Source organism: Rhinopithecus bieti, unplaced genomic scaffold, assembly GCF_001698545.2.
Source record: "Rhinopithecus bieti isolate Rb0 unplaced genomic scaffold, ASM169854v2 scaffold_641, whole genome shotgun sequence".
NCBI classification, from domain to species: domain Eukaryota; kingdom Metazoa; phylum Chordata; class Mammalia; order Primates; family Cercopithecidae; genus Rhinopithecus; species Rhinopithecus bieti.
The window spans coordinates 2,720-18,358 of NW_016803417.1; the positions used below are offsets into that span (position 1 = coordinate 2,720).

At 36.2% G+C, this 15,639-nt stretch overlaps 1 protein-coding gene across 1 annotated transcript in view; it reads right to left on the reverse strand.

The window, feature by feature from the left end:
* Positions 1–15,639, reverse strand: part of XRN2 (5'-3' exoribonuclease 2) — a 68,475-nt gene that overhangs the window by 1,069 nt on the left and 51,767 nt on the right. Inside the window, 6 exon segments of the mRNA XM_017883177.1 lie at positions 7,078–7,134; positions 8,191–8,257; positions 8,260–8,269; positions 8,861–8,958; positions 10,149–10,232; positions 15,520–15,592. Coding sequence (XP_017738666.1) covers positions 7,078–7,134; positions 8,191–8,257; positions 8,260–8,269; positions 8,861–8,958; positions 10,149–10,232; positions 15,520–15,592 — 389 coding nt within the window.

The window sequence follows — 15,639 nt, forward strand, 5'->3', positions numbered from 1 at the left end:
TTTTTTTGAGACAGGTCTCACTCTCTTGCCTAGGCTGGAGTGCAGTGGCAACTCACAGCTCACTGCAGTCTCAACCTCCCAGGCTCAGAGATCCTCTCACCTCAGCCTCCGTCACTGGTGAGACTACAAGTACGCAACACCATGCCCGGCTAATTTTTAAAATTTTTGTAGAGACAGGGTTTCCCCACATTGCCCAGGCTGGTCTTGAACTCCTGGACTCATAAGACCCACCCACCTCAGCTTCCCAAAGCAAGGGGATTACAGACACGAGCCACCGCGCCCGGCCAATATGACAATTTTTAAAAGATATACACTCAGGCTTTGAGTATAAGATGGCCTGAACTTCTTTTCTGGTGGTGATGGCGGTGGTAGCGGTATGTGTGTGTGTGTACCTATCCCAAAGGTTGGTAAGTACCTAAGTCTGTCTTCTGACACAGCAATGCTTCTTCCAGGACTCTGATTATACACCAGATTTATACTTAAGGATGCTTATAACACTATTATTCATAATGTTTCAAAGACGTAAAACCCAAGGGTATGAATAATAGCGGACTGGTTAAAAAACTTCCTAAAAAGGAAGAACTCAGATAATGTTTTTAAAAATTTAATAACAGAAGGCCGGGCGCGGTGGCTCACAAGGTCAGGAGATCGAGACCATTCTGGCTAACACAGTGAAACCCCGTCTCTACTAAAAATACAAAAAGTTGGCCAGGTGTGGTGGTGGGCACCTGTAGTCCCAGCTACTCGGGAGGCTGAGGCAGGTGAATGGCGTGAACCCGGGAGGTGCAGGCTGCAGTGAGCCAAGACCATGCCACTGCACTCCAGCCCGGGCAACAGAGACTCCGTCTCAAAAACAAAAACAAAAAAACCCCAAAAATTTTGTAACAGAATACTGAATGACCTTAATGACATGGGAAACATATATACAACAGACTAGACATATTCATCAATCGATTATCAGTGATTTTTCTGTATAAGTTAGTAACTTGTTTCCTTTTTTTTATATTTTTCAAAATTCCTCCAATGATTACACTTACACTTACAGTCAGTTAAAAAGGTTTTTAAAAAAAGTTTCATTAACCTGGTTGACATTTTTAGTTAGCTATTTTCTTTTTGAATACTGCCGCTTTAACTAGAGTCCACCCGCTTTACAGAAATTTTCATTTTAAATTTAAGTACACAAAAATGGATTCACTTACAATAAATGTACCATGAGCTCAAGAACAGCTGAACAATACTTATTACTCAACTAGTTCTTCTTACAACTCACTCTTCACTGGCAACTGTCTTTAGCTCAGATTTTTTTCTACTGGCAAGATGGCATGGGGCAGGGCAAGGTAGGACAGACAGCGATAAACTGAGAGGATGACAGAAAATGGTACTTAAGTATTTGGGCTCGTTAGGGCTTTGCAGATAAAAAGTCAAGTAACAAAGCAAGACTTGCAAATAGTGTTTTGAAGCAGGTATCTGTGTTTCAGCAGGGCTTTTTTCAGCAGTTTGCCAAACTGTTAGAATATCTATTGCATGTATGGTTCATGGTGGGAGGGGGGTTATGGACACCGCCAGGCATCAAGCCTGCCTTCCCTTCTAATAAGAGAAATAAGGAAGAAAGTGGAAAAATGCAACAACAGGCACAGAAAAGATGCTGAGTCAAAGCATGTGTGTGCATATACCTTCCATACAAACATCTTTGTCAGTGTAGGCTAAAGGTATGTGTGTACTGGCGGGAGGGAAGGGGGAGGATGGGAATTATTTCACCCGAGGACCGAGGAAAACATCATCCAAGAGGCTGTGGTTTAAGATGAGACAGGATGGGTTACAGGGTGGCAAGGGAAACAAATGGAATAAAGATATGGAAAGGGGTCCCAGGACCAAGGAACAGCACAGTTTTACTGGAGCAGCCCTTCTCAGTGGGGACGTGGGAGGGAATTAAGCCCTACAAAAAATGATGAGTGAGTACATTCTCAATTCTCCCAAGGAAAAAACATAGTTAGTATCATTCTAGAGATACAGGACACAAACTGCTACCTACAATCTGATACGTACAACAGATGCTTTAAAATCGCAAGGCAGAATTCTCCCATGGAACTCCAGTTGAGAAGGGCTAGATTAAAGTAAAAACGCATTTAGGCAGAAGTGGGGCAGGAAGAAAGGTAACTGAAGCGGGTTATGGTCATGGAGGGTTTGTGTGAATATAATGTAATGCCTTTGCAAGTAGTCAATAAGGACGTAAAAATCATCAAAGATCATTTCAGAAAGAACAACTCAGCAGCAGTGTGCGAGAGCAGAGGGACACCCACAAAGTGGTCACCAACAGAGCCTAAGCAAGTCTTCGACACACATCTGGGATGGGAATGTTGGGAAAGTAAATAAAATAGTAAGGCTGGAACTAGAATGGAGATGGAGCTCAGAAGAAGATCTCCAAGTCATGCACAGAAAGACCCGAAACTAAGAAAATGAAGGAAATAGCCAAGGTAGTAAGCTCCCAGGGAGAAGGGAAAATCCCAGGGTCACAGAGATACTCACTTCTGCAGGAGAATGGTTATAACAAGAGATTTAATAAGATAGCTGAAACTAAAGTTTGAGAAAACAGATCCATTTATTTCCCAATTGTTCCTTAACAAAATTGTTTTTAAAATTCCATTATTCATGCTCCTGCTCTGAAAGGGAAAAACTTTCCAAGTCAATAGGACAGTCTCCAAGATCATCCCTACTTCCCCTCAGAACCACACTCAACAAAAAGATCTACACACTTAATACAATACAAACCATTAGGAGATAGAAAAGGAGTATCTAAAAATAAGTTTGGAAGTTTCCATTCAAAGACAAGGACACTAATGACAACAAAGTATTAATACCATTTTTCCTTGGATCTCTGAGAACAATTTGAAGACACACTCTCTCCTAAAATGGATTAAGCTTCCAAGGGTTGAACAATTTGTAGTATTTTAATTTGTTCCCAAAAATGTATGCTAAGATCTATTATGTTTTTAGAAATGTATTTTTCCAATGTGATAACAGCCATGACTCAGACTCAAACTTCCTAAAAGTCACACAGACTAAGCAGGAACCCATTAGGCACAGACTCAAACGGTAACTTTTTATATGGATCCAAACTTTTGAAGGTCTTTTATTTTTTTCATGTCTATGTCATTTAAATTCCATCATCAGACGCAAAAGGGTTTACTTGTGGAGAGCTTATCTAGGGAAGTAGTAAGTAACACTGAGGTAAAGAGAGAAGCACCCTCACACAAGCTCTGAAAAGCAGAGGAAGGAAATGAGTTAACACAGCCTATAGACTCAACAGTCTGCCCAGCTGAGGTAAGAGACTTGTGTTTAGATTTGTATTACTTCATCTAATTCTGTAAACTGAAGTATTTTTAAACAATAGTATTTTTATCCACTTTTTCCAAATGCAGGTGAAACACTGTTGATGCATCAAGCTTTTATGTACCAGACCAGCTTTTCCCCAAGCAGCATAACAGATCCTTTCCTTGACAGGTAACCTATTTTAATCGCTTGATTGTCTTCATAAACACACCAAGGGAAAAGTAAATAAAAATTTAAAACCTAAGCATGGTTGAAAATAAGAAAACTGAACAGTGCTTTTGTTTATATCACAAGTAGCACTTTCAGCACTGCTGTTAAGAAAATATTGTAGCAAAGTCTCAGCAGAAAAGGAATGGAATATAGAACGCCTTTTTCTGATTCGCTTTAAGAATTATCCTTAGAAATGCTATTTTAAGTATTACTGTTAGAGAGTGTTAGCACACTTCACAAAGAAAGCAGAAGACTCCAAATATCAAGTTTCATTTTTACACAACCTTTCCCTGATACATTCCATAATTAATGCTAAATTGGCATACAAAGGCAAACTGTTCTTGCAGGGAAATTTCATGATTCATATACTCGACATTTTAAAACACTTAAAGAGTTTATAGAATTGTGACATTCTATCAGAAGAGGTTAACCAATTCAGCATCCTATAAAGTACTGCAGGCAGTGAAAGTGAAACTTTCCCAACTGTTTTCCACCATCAAATCCACTGCTGACTACATGTATTCCACTTCCTTCAGGCTTTGGATTTCGAATTATCTGCTTGCCAAGCACAAGCCTTGCAAATGCTACAGAAATAGTTACTTTAAAAATCCATCTTCATACACATCCACATTAAAACAAAAAATCTCCTTGAAGAGACAAAACATTCTATACCTTGTCTGATTCATCCAAAAATGAATACAAAAAGTCTGAGAAACACTCCTCTGAAGAAAAAAGTTTAGGCTCTTCAAAGACTTTGGAAAACACTTGTTGCAACATTATGAACAACTGAGCTTTTTAAATATGGGTTTAGAACTATGCTGCTGGGTGCTATGAGGAAAAAAAACCTAACGACACTACTGCTGGAAACTACATACATAAAAACTGTATAAATTATGCTTTAGAAGAAAAGAAAAGCAATAAACGGCAGGCTATGGGGCAGGTGGAGAAAAGAAATGAAGAGCACTTCAAACAACAGGAGAGAGGGGCAGAGGTCAAAGGGGACTGAAGGGATCAGCCTGGGCAGGAAGGAAGCATCCTGAGGACTTGGGGGTTCAGGCACAGAGCCAGGGCCCTGCCAAGCTACGTCAGGCCTTGAAAAAGTAAAAGCACACATATGCACTTACCCTTCAGATGACAGATTGGGAGGAAAACTCTTCTATGATTTTAAAGTCACATGCAGAAGCTAATATGTTGAGTAATTTATGGAATTAGAAATGGGAAAAAAAATATGATCTCCTAGGTTAGAGTTGACCATATTCTCTAAGGGTCTGTCTACGAATTTAAGGGACTTCAACAGCCTGTATAACATACTTTCTGAGCACTACAGATAAGAATGAATACAATGGGAAGAACTTACCTAAACTCAACTTGAGGAAACGATTTCTCAAATATCAAATGGGATACTAGACGTTTTTAAATAAGGAAAAGGAAAAAATGCCAGGAGTCAAAAGAGAAATAACTGGCAAATGACTGGTGAGTATATTTTGAGATTTTTTTAAATCTGAAAATTATAATTTAAAGTTATAAAGCAAATTTAACACTGGAATCTACAATGAGCCCTAAAACAAACACGCAAAAACCTGCTGTAAAAACTGGATCTCAGCCTAATGTTGCCACCCTTCAAAGAAAGCACTGAAAATTACTTTTACTTAAGGGAAGTTAACTTCAGTCTCCCACAAATCTTCAGCAAATTAACCTAATTTAATTGATTTTATTATAAAGTTATTTTCAACATATACCTGAATATGCATTTAGATCTGGGATTTGTTTTATTTTTTTTTTTTTTTTTTTTTTTTTTTTTTTTTTGGAGATGGAGTCTTGCTCTGTTGCCCAAGTGGCGTGATCTTGGCTCACTGAGGCCTTGGCCTCCCAGGTTCAAGCAGTTCTCTCACCTCAGCCTCCCGAGTAGCTGGGACTACAGGTGTGTACCACCACCATGCCCGGCTAATTTTTTGTAGTTTTAGTAGAGATAGGGTTTCACCATGTTGGCCAGGCTAGTCTTGAACTCCTGATCTCAGATGATCCACCCATTCTGGCCTCCCAAAAGTGCTGGGATTACAGGTGTGAGCCACAGTGCCTGGTCTGTTTTATAAATTTAATAATCTTGTGAACACAGTATATACTAAATACCAAAGGCCCCTTTAGGCTCAGAAACAGCCAACCAACATCATCATCATCCAAACAAAAATTCCAAAATGTGTCCATTAATTCTGTAACTCTCCTCTAGGCAAGCCTCTCTATCCTAATTAGATAGTCAAGTAGAATTAACTATTTCTAGAGGGTTAGGCAGGAAGGCCCTTGAATACATGCAGAAAAATTGAGAAGCACAAGCAAACGTGACAATCCAAAGAGAGAACCGTGGAATTAATTGGCCTGAAGCGCCAATGCTTTAATGCAAGCCAGAGACCCCAAGGGTTAATACAGTGTTCACAATGAATTTGTCAGAGCCAGATTGTTTGTGATGGGTTTAGGAGCATGGCTTTCAATTCTGTACCCCACCCTTAACAAAAGAGCACAAAGACAAAGAGCCAGGACAAATTAGGTGTAAAGATAAACAAAAACTTATACCTAAAGATATACGTAAGCAACTCATCCAGAAAGATTTTCCGAATTCACAATAGTTTTCTTTAAATAAAAGCCTTTCCAGAATGGCAATCATTTACTACCTGAATCCATTAAAGATCGGAAATAAACATGTTTATACTTCACAAAGGCAAATCTAAAAAAAAAATCTAAAATATTTCCTGAGGGGGAGATAAACAAAACTGGATGGAAAAGGAGGATTCAGGATTAGCAGGCTTTTATCAAATTCTTGAATACCTGAGATGTGTTTGCTTTAGTCTTACCTAAAGATTGGTGAAAATGACAACTAAATTCTGCCATCAAAATTTGTCATTATATAATACAAAAGAGTAGTCAATTTGTTGGATTTTAGTCCAAACGGTCATATTACATTTTATATTACTTTTACTCAATAGAATATGCTGTCGGCACCAAAGAACTGAGATATAAATTAGTTTTCCAGAGAGAAGAAATCAGCCCTTTAAGTTTATAATTGCTAACAAAAATTTTCACAAATATATTCTGTTCTATGTCATCTTAACTAAAATATACTACAGAATATTTTTGTTTTCAAACCCTGCAGGGCCTCGATTATAAACATAAGTAAAATAATCTGTTGTAATGCAGGGAAGCTGTGTGAACCTCTGGGGTGTAGAGTTCTGTTTGTTCCTATATAACAAACTGCTAGATACTCCTACTCTTTACTTCCCACTTGCCTAATCCAGGAAGAATTACAGGTTGTCATGGGAAACCAGAAAACAGATAAGCAAGCATGTTAAATCAGTAACCTTAACAATATACATAATTTAGAGTCAAGAGGCTCTGCTCTAAGGTCTGCAACACAGGGACTCTCCAATCTCAAAGCACTGGTGGATTAACAGCTGCCATTTCCTTGTGAATCAGAGGTCTTTTAAAATGGATTTGCAAGTTCAGAGCTGTGTTCTCAGTGAATGCCATGAATTTTGGAAAACTTACCTGACTACAGTGTTCTGTGTCAGATCCCTTAACATAGGAACAGGAGAACATACTATTCTAGAAGGAAACAAGAGAAGAAACATCTATCTGTAAACTGTAACCTTTTAGGTAAGTGAAAATAAGATGTTGCTACATTTGTTAGTCTTCAGAAAAGATAAATCATTAGAATGCACTAACACAAACAATAAAACCATTTATATCTTTAAAAAAACAGTAAGTACCACATAAATGAAATGGCTAACTATTAACCATAAGGCATTCAATCTCATTAACACTCAGAGAACTGCAACTATAAACCACAAGATGTCAATAAGCATCCACCAGACTGACAGAAATTAAAGTTGTGACAAGGGTTTGCCAAAATGTAGAGAAACAAGATCTCTCACAAACTGCCACTGGGATTACAACACAGTGTAACCACTTTGAAAACCCATCTAGAAATATTACCTAGAAAAAAAATGAAGATACACATACAGCAGTTCCATTCCTGGAAATGTACCCTTGAGACGTGGTTCACAAACTCTGGTCTCAGAACCCTTTTACATTCTTAAATCTCAAAGGGCTTTTGTTTATAGTGGTTATATTTATGAACATTTACCCATTAAAAATTATGACTAAGAAATTTTAAAATAATTAAAGATAACCCTACATGTTAACATAAATAATTCTTATGAAAAGCTATTTTTTACAAAGCAAAACAATGTCACTGTTGTACACTTTCAAAAATCTCATTAATATCTGGTTAGTATCTGTTTAATAGCTACTTTCCTCTGCTCCTATCCCTTGAGAGGCCTCTGAAAAACTCCACTGTGCACTCAAGAGAGGAAGTATAAGAAAAGCAAGTAACACCATAACATCTTAGTATCATTATGAAAAGAGCTTTGACCTTCGGGATATCCTGCAAGGGACTCCCAGATCTCCCTGCACAAGGTGACACAGCTACTATGAAGAGCTGGGCTTTGGACGCAAGCCTTTTTCAGTCAGCAAGGTTTTGTCTTATTTTAAACACAATTTTCTCACTATTATTAGAAAATAAACATTTAGACAACAAGGAAAAAAATCCTAACTAAACTTCCTTCCAGTCACCTCAATTATATACAAAATGAAACTTACTGATCTGGAAGAATGGCTTCTTCATCCAAAGAAAACTTTCCTTGAATCCCATGACATAGTTCAGGGGTACATCCACTGGCTGTGGAAAATGCATTTCTGATCTCATATGCAAAGAATGGAAAACTGGGACTCAAGCAGATTCTTGAGTGTTCATAGCAGCATCATTCGTAAGAGCCGAAAGGCAGAAACAAACCCAAATATTTACCAATAGATAAGTGGATTAAAAAGTACACATACAAATAGAGTATTATTCAGCCATAAGAAGGTATGAAATTCTGATACATGCTACAATATCAATGAACCTTGAAAACATTATGCTAAATGAAATAAGCCAGACACAAAGCCAATACAAAATACTGTATCATTTCACTTATATGAAGTATCAAGAACACAGGTATCAAATTCACAGAGGCAGAAAGTAGAAGTTACTAGAGAATGAGAAGGGCAGAATGAGGAGATATTATTTAATATTATTTAAAAGGTACAGAAATCATATTTGGGAAGATGAAAAGTTCTGAAAAGTGTTGATGGTTATACAACACTGTAAATATACTTAATGCCACAGAATTATAAGCACTTAAAAATTGTTACAATGGTAAATTTTATGTTATGCATATTTTACCACAATTTTAAAAAGTGCATTTCTAATTAACTAAATTGCGTAACATACCTCTGTGGAACCTGTCTGGTACAGCTCTAAAATGAAGTCATGGAGTGGGTGATGTTTCCCCACAAATAAGACATCACCTCCAAGGCTGTTTCTTCTGGCTAGGGGAAAAGAAAAGAATAAGACCTACACATAAAAAACTGCAAGACCAATTTTTATGAGCATAAAACAAGGGAAAGCATCTAAATGTTAAGAACTTAATTATAAAATTTATGAAAAATAATTTTAAAGTGATAAGTTAGACAACAGTAAGTTCTAGTATTTGATAGTACTGTGAGGAAGTTAGTAATTTATTACATATTTCAAAATAGAAGAAAAAAACTGTAATGTTCCCAACACAAAGAAAAGATAAATGTGAGGTTATGGATATCTCAATTACCCTATTTTGATCAGCATATATTGTATATAGGTATCATAATACCACATGGACCCCAAAATATATAACTTATTACATATCAATTAAAACCAATTTTTTAATTATAGTGATAATCTAAATGTGTGATGTGCCTCTATGGGAAAAAAAATATTTTAACAAAAAAGTTTCAAAAAGATCAATAATTATCATTAAAAAACCCACTGAAATATATATAAATATACTGCAAGATAAAGGACAATGTTTTCTTATTTATAATAAACTCAATTTCTTAGTATAATACATAATCATTCCCTGAGGAAACATAAACAGTGTCATCTGATGAAAAGATTGTTCTAAAAGACAATCTTTTTGATACAGAAATTGTTTCTAGAGGCTTATTATAATGGTATTAAATTTTTCAATAGAGCCCAGCTTTGCAATTTCTGAATATGAATACATTTTATTATCAGTATTAATTACAAAATACCTCCTTTTATGTCATATTTCAAGTTAGCACTCTAAGAGTATATGCTTTTGTTTCACCCTAACCTTTTAAACAAAGTAGTTATTATTGGGGGGAAGGAGGAGTAGGGGAGAAGGCAGATGAAGAAAATGAATAATATCTTCCCAACAGGCAAAAGATACTTTCGTGCGTGCATATCATATAAGAATCAAAATGCCAAAGGATATTGTTGAAGTATTGCTTTTTTAAAAATTTAACAAATACTTGTAAGTTAAAACATTTTATTTAACTACTACTCAACTTACAGATAATGAATTAAGAAGCAAAGTCAACGTCTGTAATAAGAAAATAAAATCAATGATTTATGCCCCCTTTATGGGAAATTTGACAAATGGAAGGAAGGTCTAATTTTATACAGAAATATAAAGTGTATATTACACAGATCAATGTTAACTAAGAAGTATAATTCTTACTCTCTTCTGGAGTGAGGTCTGGGTATACCTCTTCTAGGGCAGCTCGTAGCCTTCGCTCATCCACGAATGGCAAGAGAGCAACACCTGGGAAAACAAGTGCAAATGAACCACCCCTGCTACCAGGATCACCCAAATTCCAATTTATCATTGGTCGAAATCAACCTTTCTAGTAGAGTTTCCTTGCTGATACAAAAACATTTTGGAATTGAACTCTTACTGTCTCATTAAGCCAAAACTCAGATGCTAATATTTTCCATGTAGTGGCAGAAGAAAAAATTCTACATATTTTCTCTTCTTTAATGGCTTATATGGAAAATCATGTTTTCTGAATCTTAACTCCATGGTGATAAAAATTTTAAATAAATGAACAAATGGCTACCTAGATACCAGTATATGTTCTCACTTTAGTTACTAAGATGCCCCCAAGCAAGCCAGTTACTCTCCCTAGGGCTTAAGCATGTCCTTTCATCTTTCTAGTACTTGGTTTCATCTTTTGTAAAATGAGAGCATTTCAACTAAAATACTCAATTCTGTTCAACCAGAATTCAAGGATCTCCTCCTGCTCTAAAATTCCATAGTATTCTTTTTACATTTTAAAGCCTACTAATTACATACAAAAAATTTTTAAAGACTTGCTTAAGTAACTTGGGGGCAGGGGATAGAACAGAGGCTATTCATTTGGGGCTTAAAATGATCCTCTGGAGTATGCTGAAATTAAGGGCACTTATTTGGACCCAGATGCATAATTTTTGAAGAAACACATCACTAATACAATGCTATAAGAAAAATATACAAAGTTATTGAAGCATATGTATTTTCTGCTATACACAGTATAGGTAGTATTTTGGCTAAATAAAAATTTTAAGATACATAGCAAAGACAAATGCTAAATAGTGTTAAATAATTCTGAAACTACTGCTACTCAAAACCACTGTTATTTGTGACTATTCCCTTTAAAATTATGAGAAATGAAAAGGTTTCCAAGTCTTAATTATTTAGCTACTGCATTTTCAAAGTTAGGAAACATGTTCAATTTTACTACCTAGTAAGATATATTGTTTTAATTTTTAAGATAAGGTCTCACTCTGTCACCCAGGCTGGAGTGCAGTGGCATGATCATTTCTCATTGCAGTCTCAAACTCGCAGCCTCAGTCTCAGACTCACAGCCTCAACCAATCCTCCCACTTCAGCCTCCTGAGTAGCTGGGACTACAGGCACATGCCACCACCACACCCAGCTAATTTTTAAAATTTTTGTAGACATGAGGTCTCCTTGTGTTACCCAGGCTGGTCTCAAATTCCTCGTTTCAAGCAATCCTTCCAACTTGGCCTCCCAAAGTCCTCAGATTACAGGCGTGAGCCACTGCACCTGATCTTTTTTTTTTTTTTTTTTTAAGTTAAAAAGAAACTAAGTTCTAGTATGAATTTTGAATGGCCTAAAAGAGTGATTTTAAGGATCTTAATATCTCACATGTGAGTCAGGTTATTTCAATTACTGGTAAACACATGAAGAAAACCTAGGAAATTGCTAAAATATTATTTAGTCATACACTTCAGAGAAATATTTCAAGGGGAAACTACAGCATCATGTAGCTTGTTTTCTACCCACTACATTTAAGATATATATATGTCCTACCCAGTACATATATATATATATAAAAAACCATGCTATATATTTATATATATATAATACATATATATAATAAGACTTTTCTACAGTATCAATTCCAGAAGCTAAATCCAATCAGTTAACAATATGAAGTGCTACTCAACAGCAAGGAAGTTACTAAGCAATAAATTAGCCCTACTGACCAGCATAGAAAGGAATGCCTTACATCCAGATATGACAGAGCTGGAGTGAGCTGATAGTAAACATGAGAATAGCAGCTACTGTTTCTGAACACTTCTTATGTTACATGCATTATCTCACTGAATTCTTTCAATACCCAGAGGGAGCCCAAGTAGTGGTAATAACTTAGGTATTACACAGTCACTTCAAACATGAGCTCAGTATCAGACTTTCTGAGTTCAGGTCTTAACTCTGCCACTGTGTGACTTGATGGACTTAACTTAAATTTTCTATTCATATATAAAATATACAGCAATCAAAACTACTATACTATATATCTATATAGTACTAGGCAAATGGACCAAAACGATCTTGCCTTTAAATAACGTATGTTGGGCCCAGTGCGGTGGCTCACACCTGTAATCCCAACACTTTGGGAGGCCAGGGCAGGCGATTACCTGAGGTCAGGAGTTCAGGACCAGCCTGGTCAACATGGCAAAACCCCACCTCTACAAAAAATACAAAAAAATGAGCCAGGTGTGATGGCACACACCTGTAATCCCAGCTACTCAGGAGGCTGAAGCAGGAGAATTGCTTGGACCTGCAAGAGAGAGGTTACAGTGAGCCAAGATCACGTCACTGCACTCCAGTCTGGGCGACAAAGTGAGACTCTGTCTTTAAAAAAAAAAAAATTACATATAATGTTGATAAGCACAAGTTTAAAAATGTTGAAGTATCCAGATATATTTTATCTTCCATTAAGATGTACTCATCCAGGTAAGAGTTTAAGTATTATCATTACTTTCACTAAGTAAGTTTTAAAAACATGTATGAGGAAGAAACTATATTTCCCAACAGTACTAAATTTTACCTCAAGAAAAGTGTGTTCTCGCTACTGAGCTAAGTAAAAATATTTATATAAAACATTGTATAAAATACAAAAATATTTGAGGTCAAAATTTAAACCCATCCTAAAACTCATGTGAAATCTCAAGGGACCTTGAATAAGAATAAAGTTGGAGGCCGGGCGTGGTGGCTCAAGCCTGTAATCCCAGCACTTTGGGAGGCCAAGACGGGCGGATCACGAGGTCAGATCGAGACCATCCTGGCTAACCCGGTGAAACCCCGTCTCTACTAAAAAATACAAAAAAAGCTAGCTGGGTGTGGTGGTGGGCGCCTGTAGTCCCAGCTACTCAGGAGGCTGAGGTAGGAGAATGGCGTAAACCTGGGAGGCAGAGCTTGCAGTGAGCTGAGATCCGGCCACTGCACTCCAGCCTGGGGACAGAGCGAGACTCCGTCTCAAAAAAAAAAAAAAAAAAAAAGATTAAAGTTGGAAAACACAATTTCTGACTTTAAAACTCACTACGAAGCTACAGTAATTATAACAGTATAGCATTGGCATAAGAACACATAGCTCAATGGACTAGAATAGAAAGCCCAGAAATAAACCTTTACATATATGGTCAATTAATTTTCAACAAGAGTGCCAACTTATTCAATGGGGGAAAGAATGGTCTTTTCAACAAGTGGTGCCAGGAAAACTGGATAGGCACATGCAAAAGAATGAAGCTGGACCATTACCTTACACCATATACAAAAATTAACTCAAAATGGATCACAGACTTAAATGTAAGAGCTAAAACTGTATAACTTTTAGAAGTACACATAGGAAGAAAGATTCATGATGTTGGATTTGGTAAAGATTTCTTGGATATGACACCAAAAGCACAGGAAGCAACAAAAAAGATAAATTTGATTTCATCAAAATTTAAAACTTGTGTGCGTCAAAGGACATCATCGCAGGGTGAAAAGATAATCCACAGAATGAGAGAAAATATATGCAAATCATATATTCAATAAAAGATTAATGTCCAGAATATATAAAAAAAACTTCTATAATGCAAAAAACAAAATCAATCCCAATTCAAAATTGGGCAAAGGACCTGAAAAGACATTTCTCCAAAGATTTAGAAATGGCCAAAAAGCAAATGAAATGATGTTCAGTATCACTCATCATTAGGGAATGCATATTGCCACCACAGTGAAATACCATTCACACCCATTAGCATGGTTATTACTAATGAAAACAAAATAACAAATGTTGGAGAGGATGTGAAGAAATCTAAACTCTTGTACATTATCTTACTTTTCCCCTAGAGTTAAGTTATATTGAAAATATCCCGTCAGTGAAAGAAATAATACATACCACAATGACAGAGTGGACAAGTCACCTGCATGTTTATATACTTATCTACTTAATAAACCCAATGATTTAATAATTTACTTATTTAACACACACAAATATATATTTGCTTAATTAATTTACTTAGTACTTTTATATCTCTCACTGTCCTATGTATCTTCTCTCTCTGCTTTAATCAAGACATTCTCCACAAAGCATCTTGAAAAACCCGAATCTCCAATCCATTTAACATGGAATAATACATGATCATGAAGCACACAACACTTATATAACCCCAATGGGTGCATTTCCATGATCATTCCACTGAAGTGATATGATACTTCCGCTAATACATAAATCAAGCCAACTCCAAAGCCTCATGATTTTTCAATTCGTAAATTATATTATTTATTCCCCTTTGTCTCAAGACTCTCTGTAAGCCATTTCATTGGCCATTCCAACCACAGGGAACAATAAGAAAAAAACGAAAATATGATTTTACCAAATGTGTTTATTACCCTAGGAAAATGTTTGGTGGAAGAAAGGGTTAAATAATTTGCTGCAGGATGGCTTTAGTGTGAAACAACAGCTGGTTTACAGTGTAAGAGATATTTCTTTATTGTATTTTACATTCAATCATCACATATTGGTTGAGTGGTAAACAACACCTTAAAGTTAGTACTAATTTTATATAGCCATTCCTACAAAATCTGTTAATGGAATGAAAAAGTAGCAGGAAAAGTAATGATCAACATCAAGTATTTAAACTAAATAAAAGTTTCTGGCATATTTTTCAAAAGTTTCCATGGAGTATACGTAAATCTACATATGGACACTCCTGTGTTTCTGTATTTCTCAGCAACCTCAAAAGGTGATAATGAGCTACTGACCACTGAATGTAACAAGCCCCATTAATTAATCACAAAGGAAACAAAAGATGTAATTATCAACCTATTTCAACCCAATTTACTGCTTCTAAGAATGTTATAATTAAATTTACTATTAATCATTGCTAATCCCAAGTTGGATGGAGAAATATCAATATTTCACATATAACTCTTAAAATATTTACCTTTTAAAGTATTTATTTATTTATTTATTTATTTATTTATTTATTTATGAGACAGGGCCTCACTCTGTCCCCCAGGCTGCAATGTGGTGGCGCAATCATGGCTGCCTGTAACCCAGACCTCCTAGACTCAAGTAATCCTCCCACCTCAGCCTCCCAAGTAGATGGGACTACAGGTGCAAGCCACCACGCCAGGCTAATTTTTGTATTTTTTGTAGGGATGAGATTTCACCACGTTGCCCAGGCTAAAATATTTATCTTTTACAGAATTCTTTCATTTCAAAAATTATGTTTGCTCATAGTTTTACCAGAAAAGAACATCTAAATTTTACCTTGCCATGCATATTTCTTCCCATTCAAATCAATAGCAAAATCTTCAGGATAGAAGTCAATTATACTAGAATCCTGTATCAGGGAGAAAAGTAAAGAATCAAAACAGAAGTCACAACTCA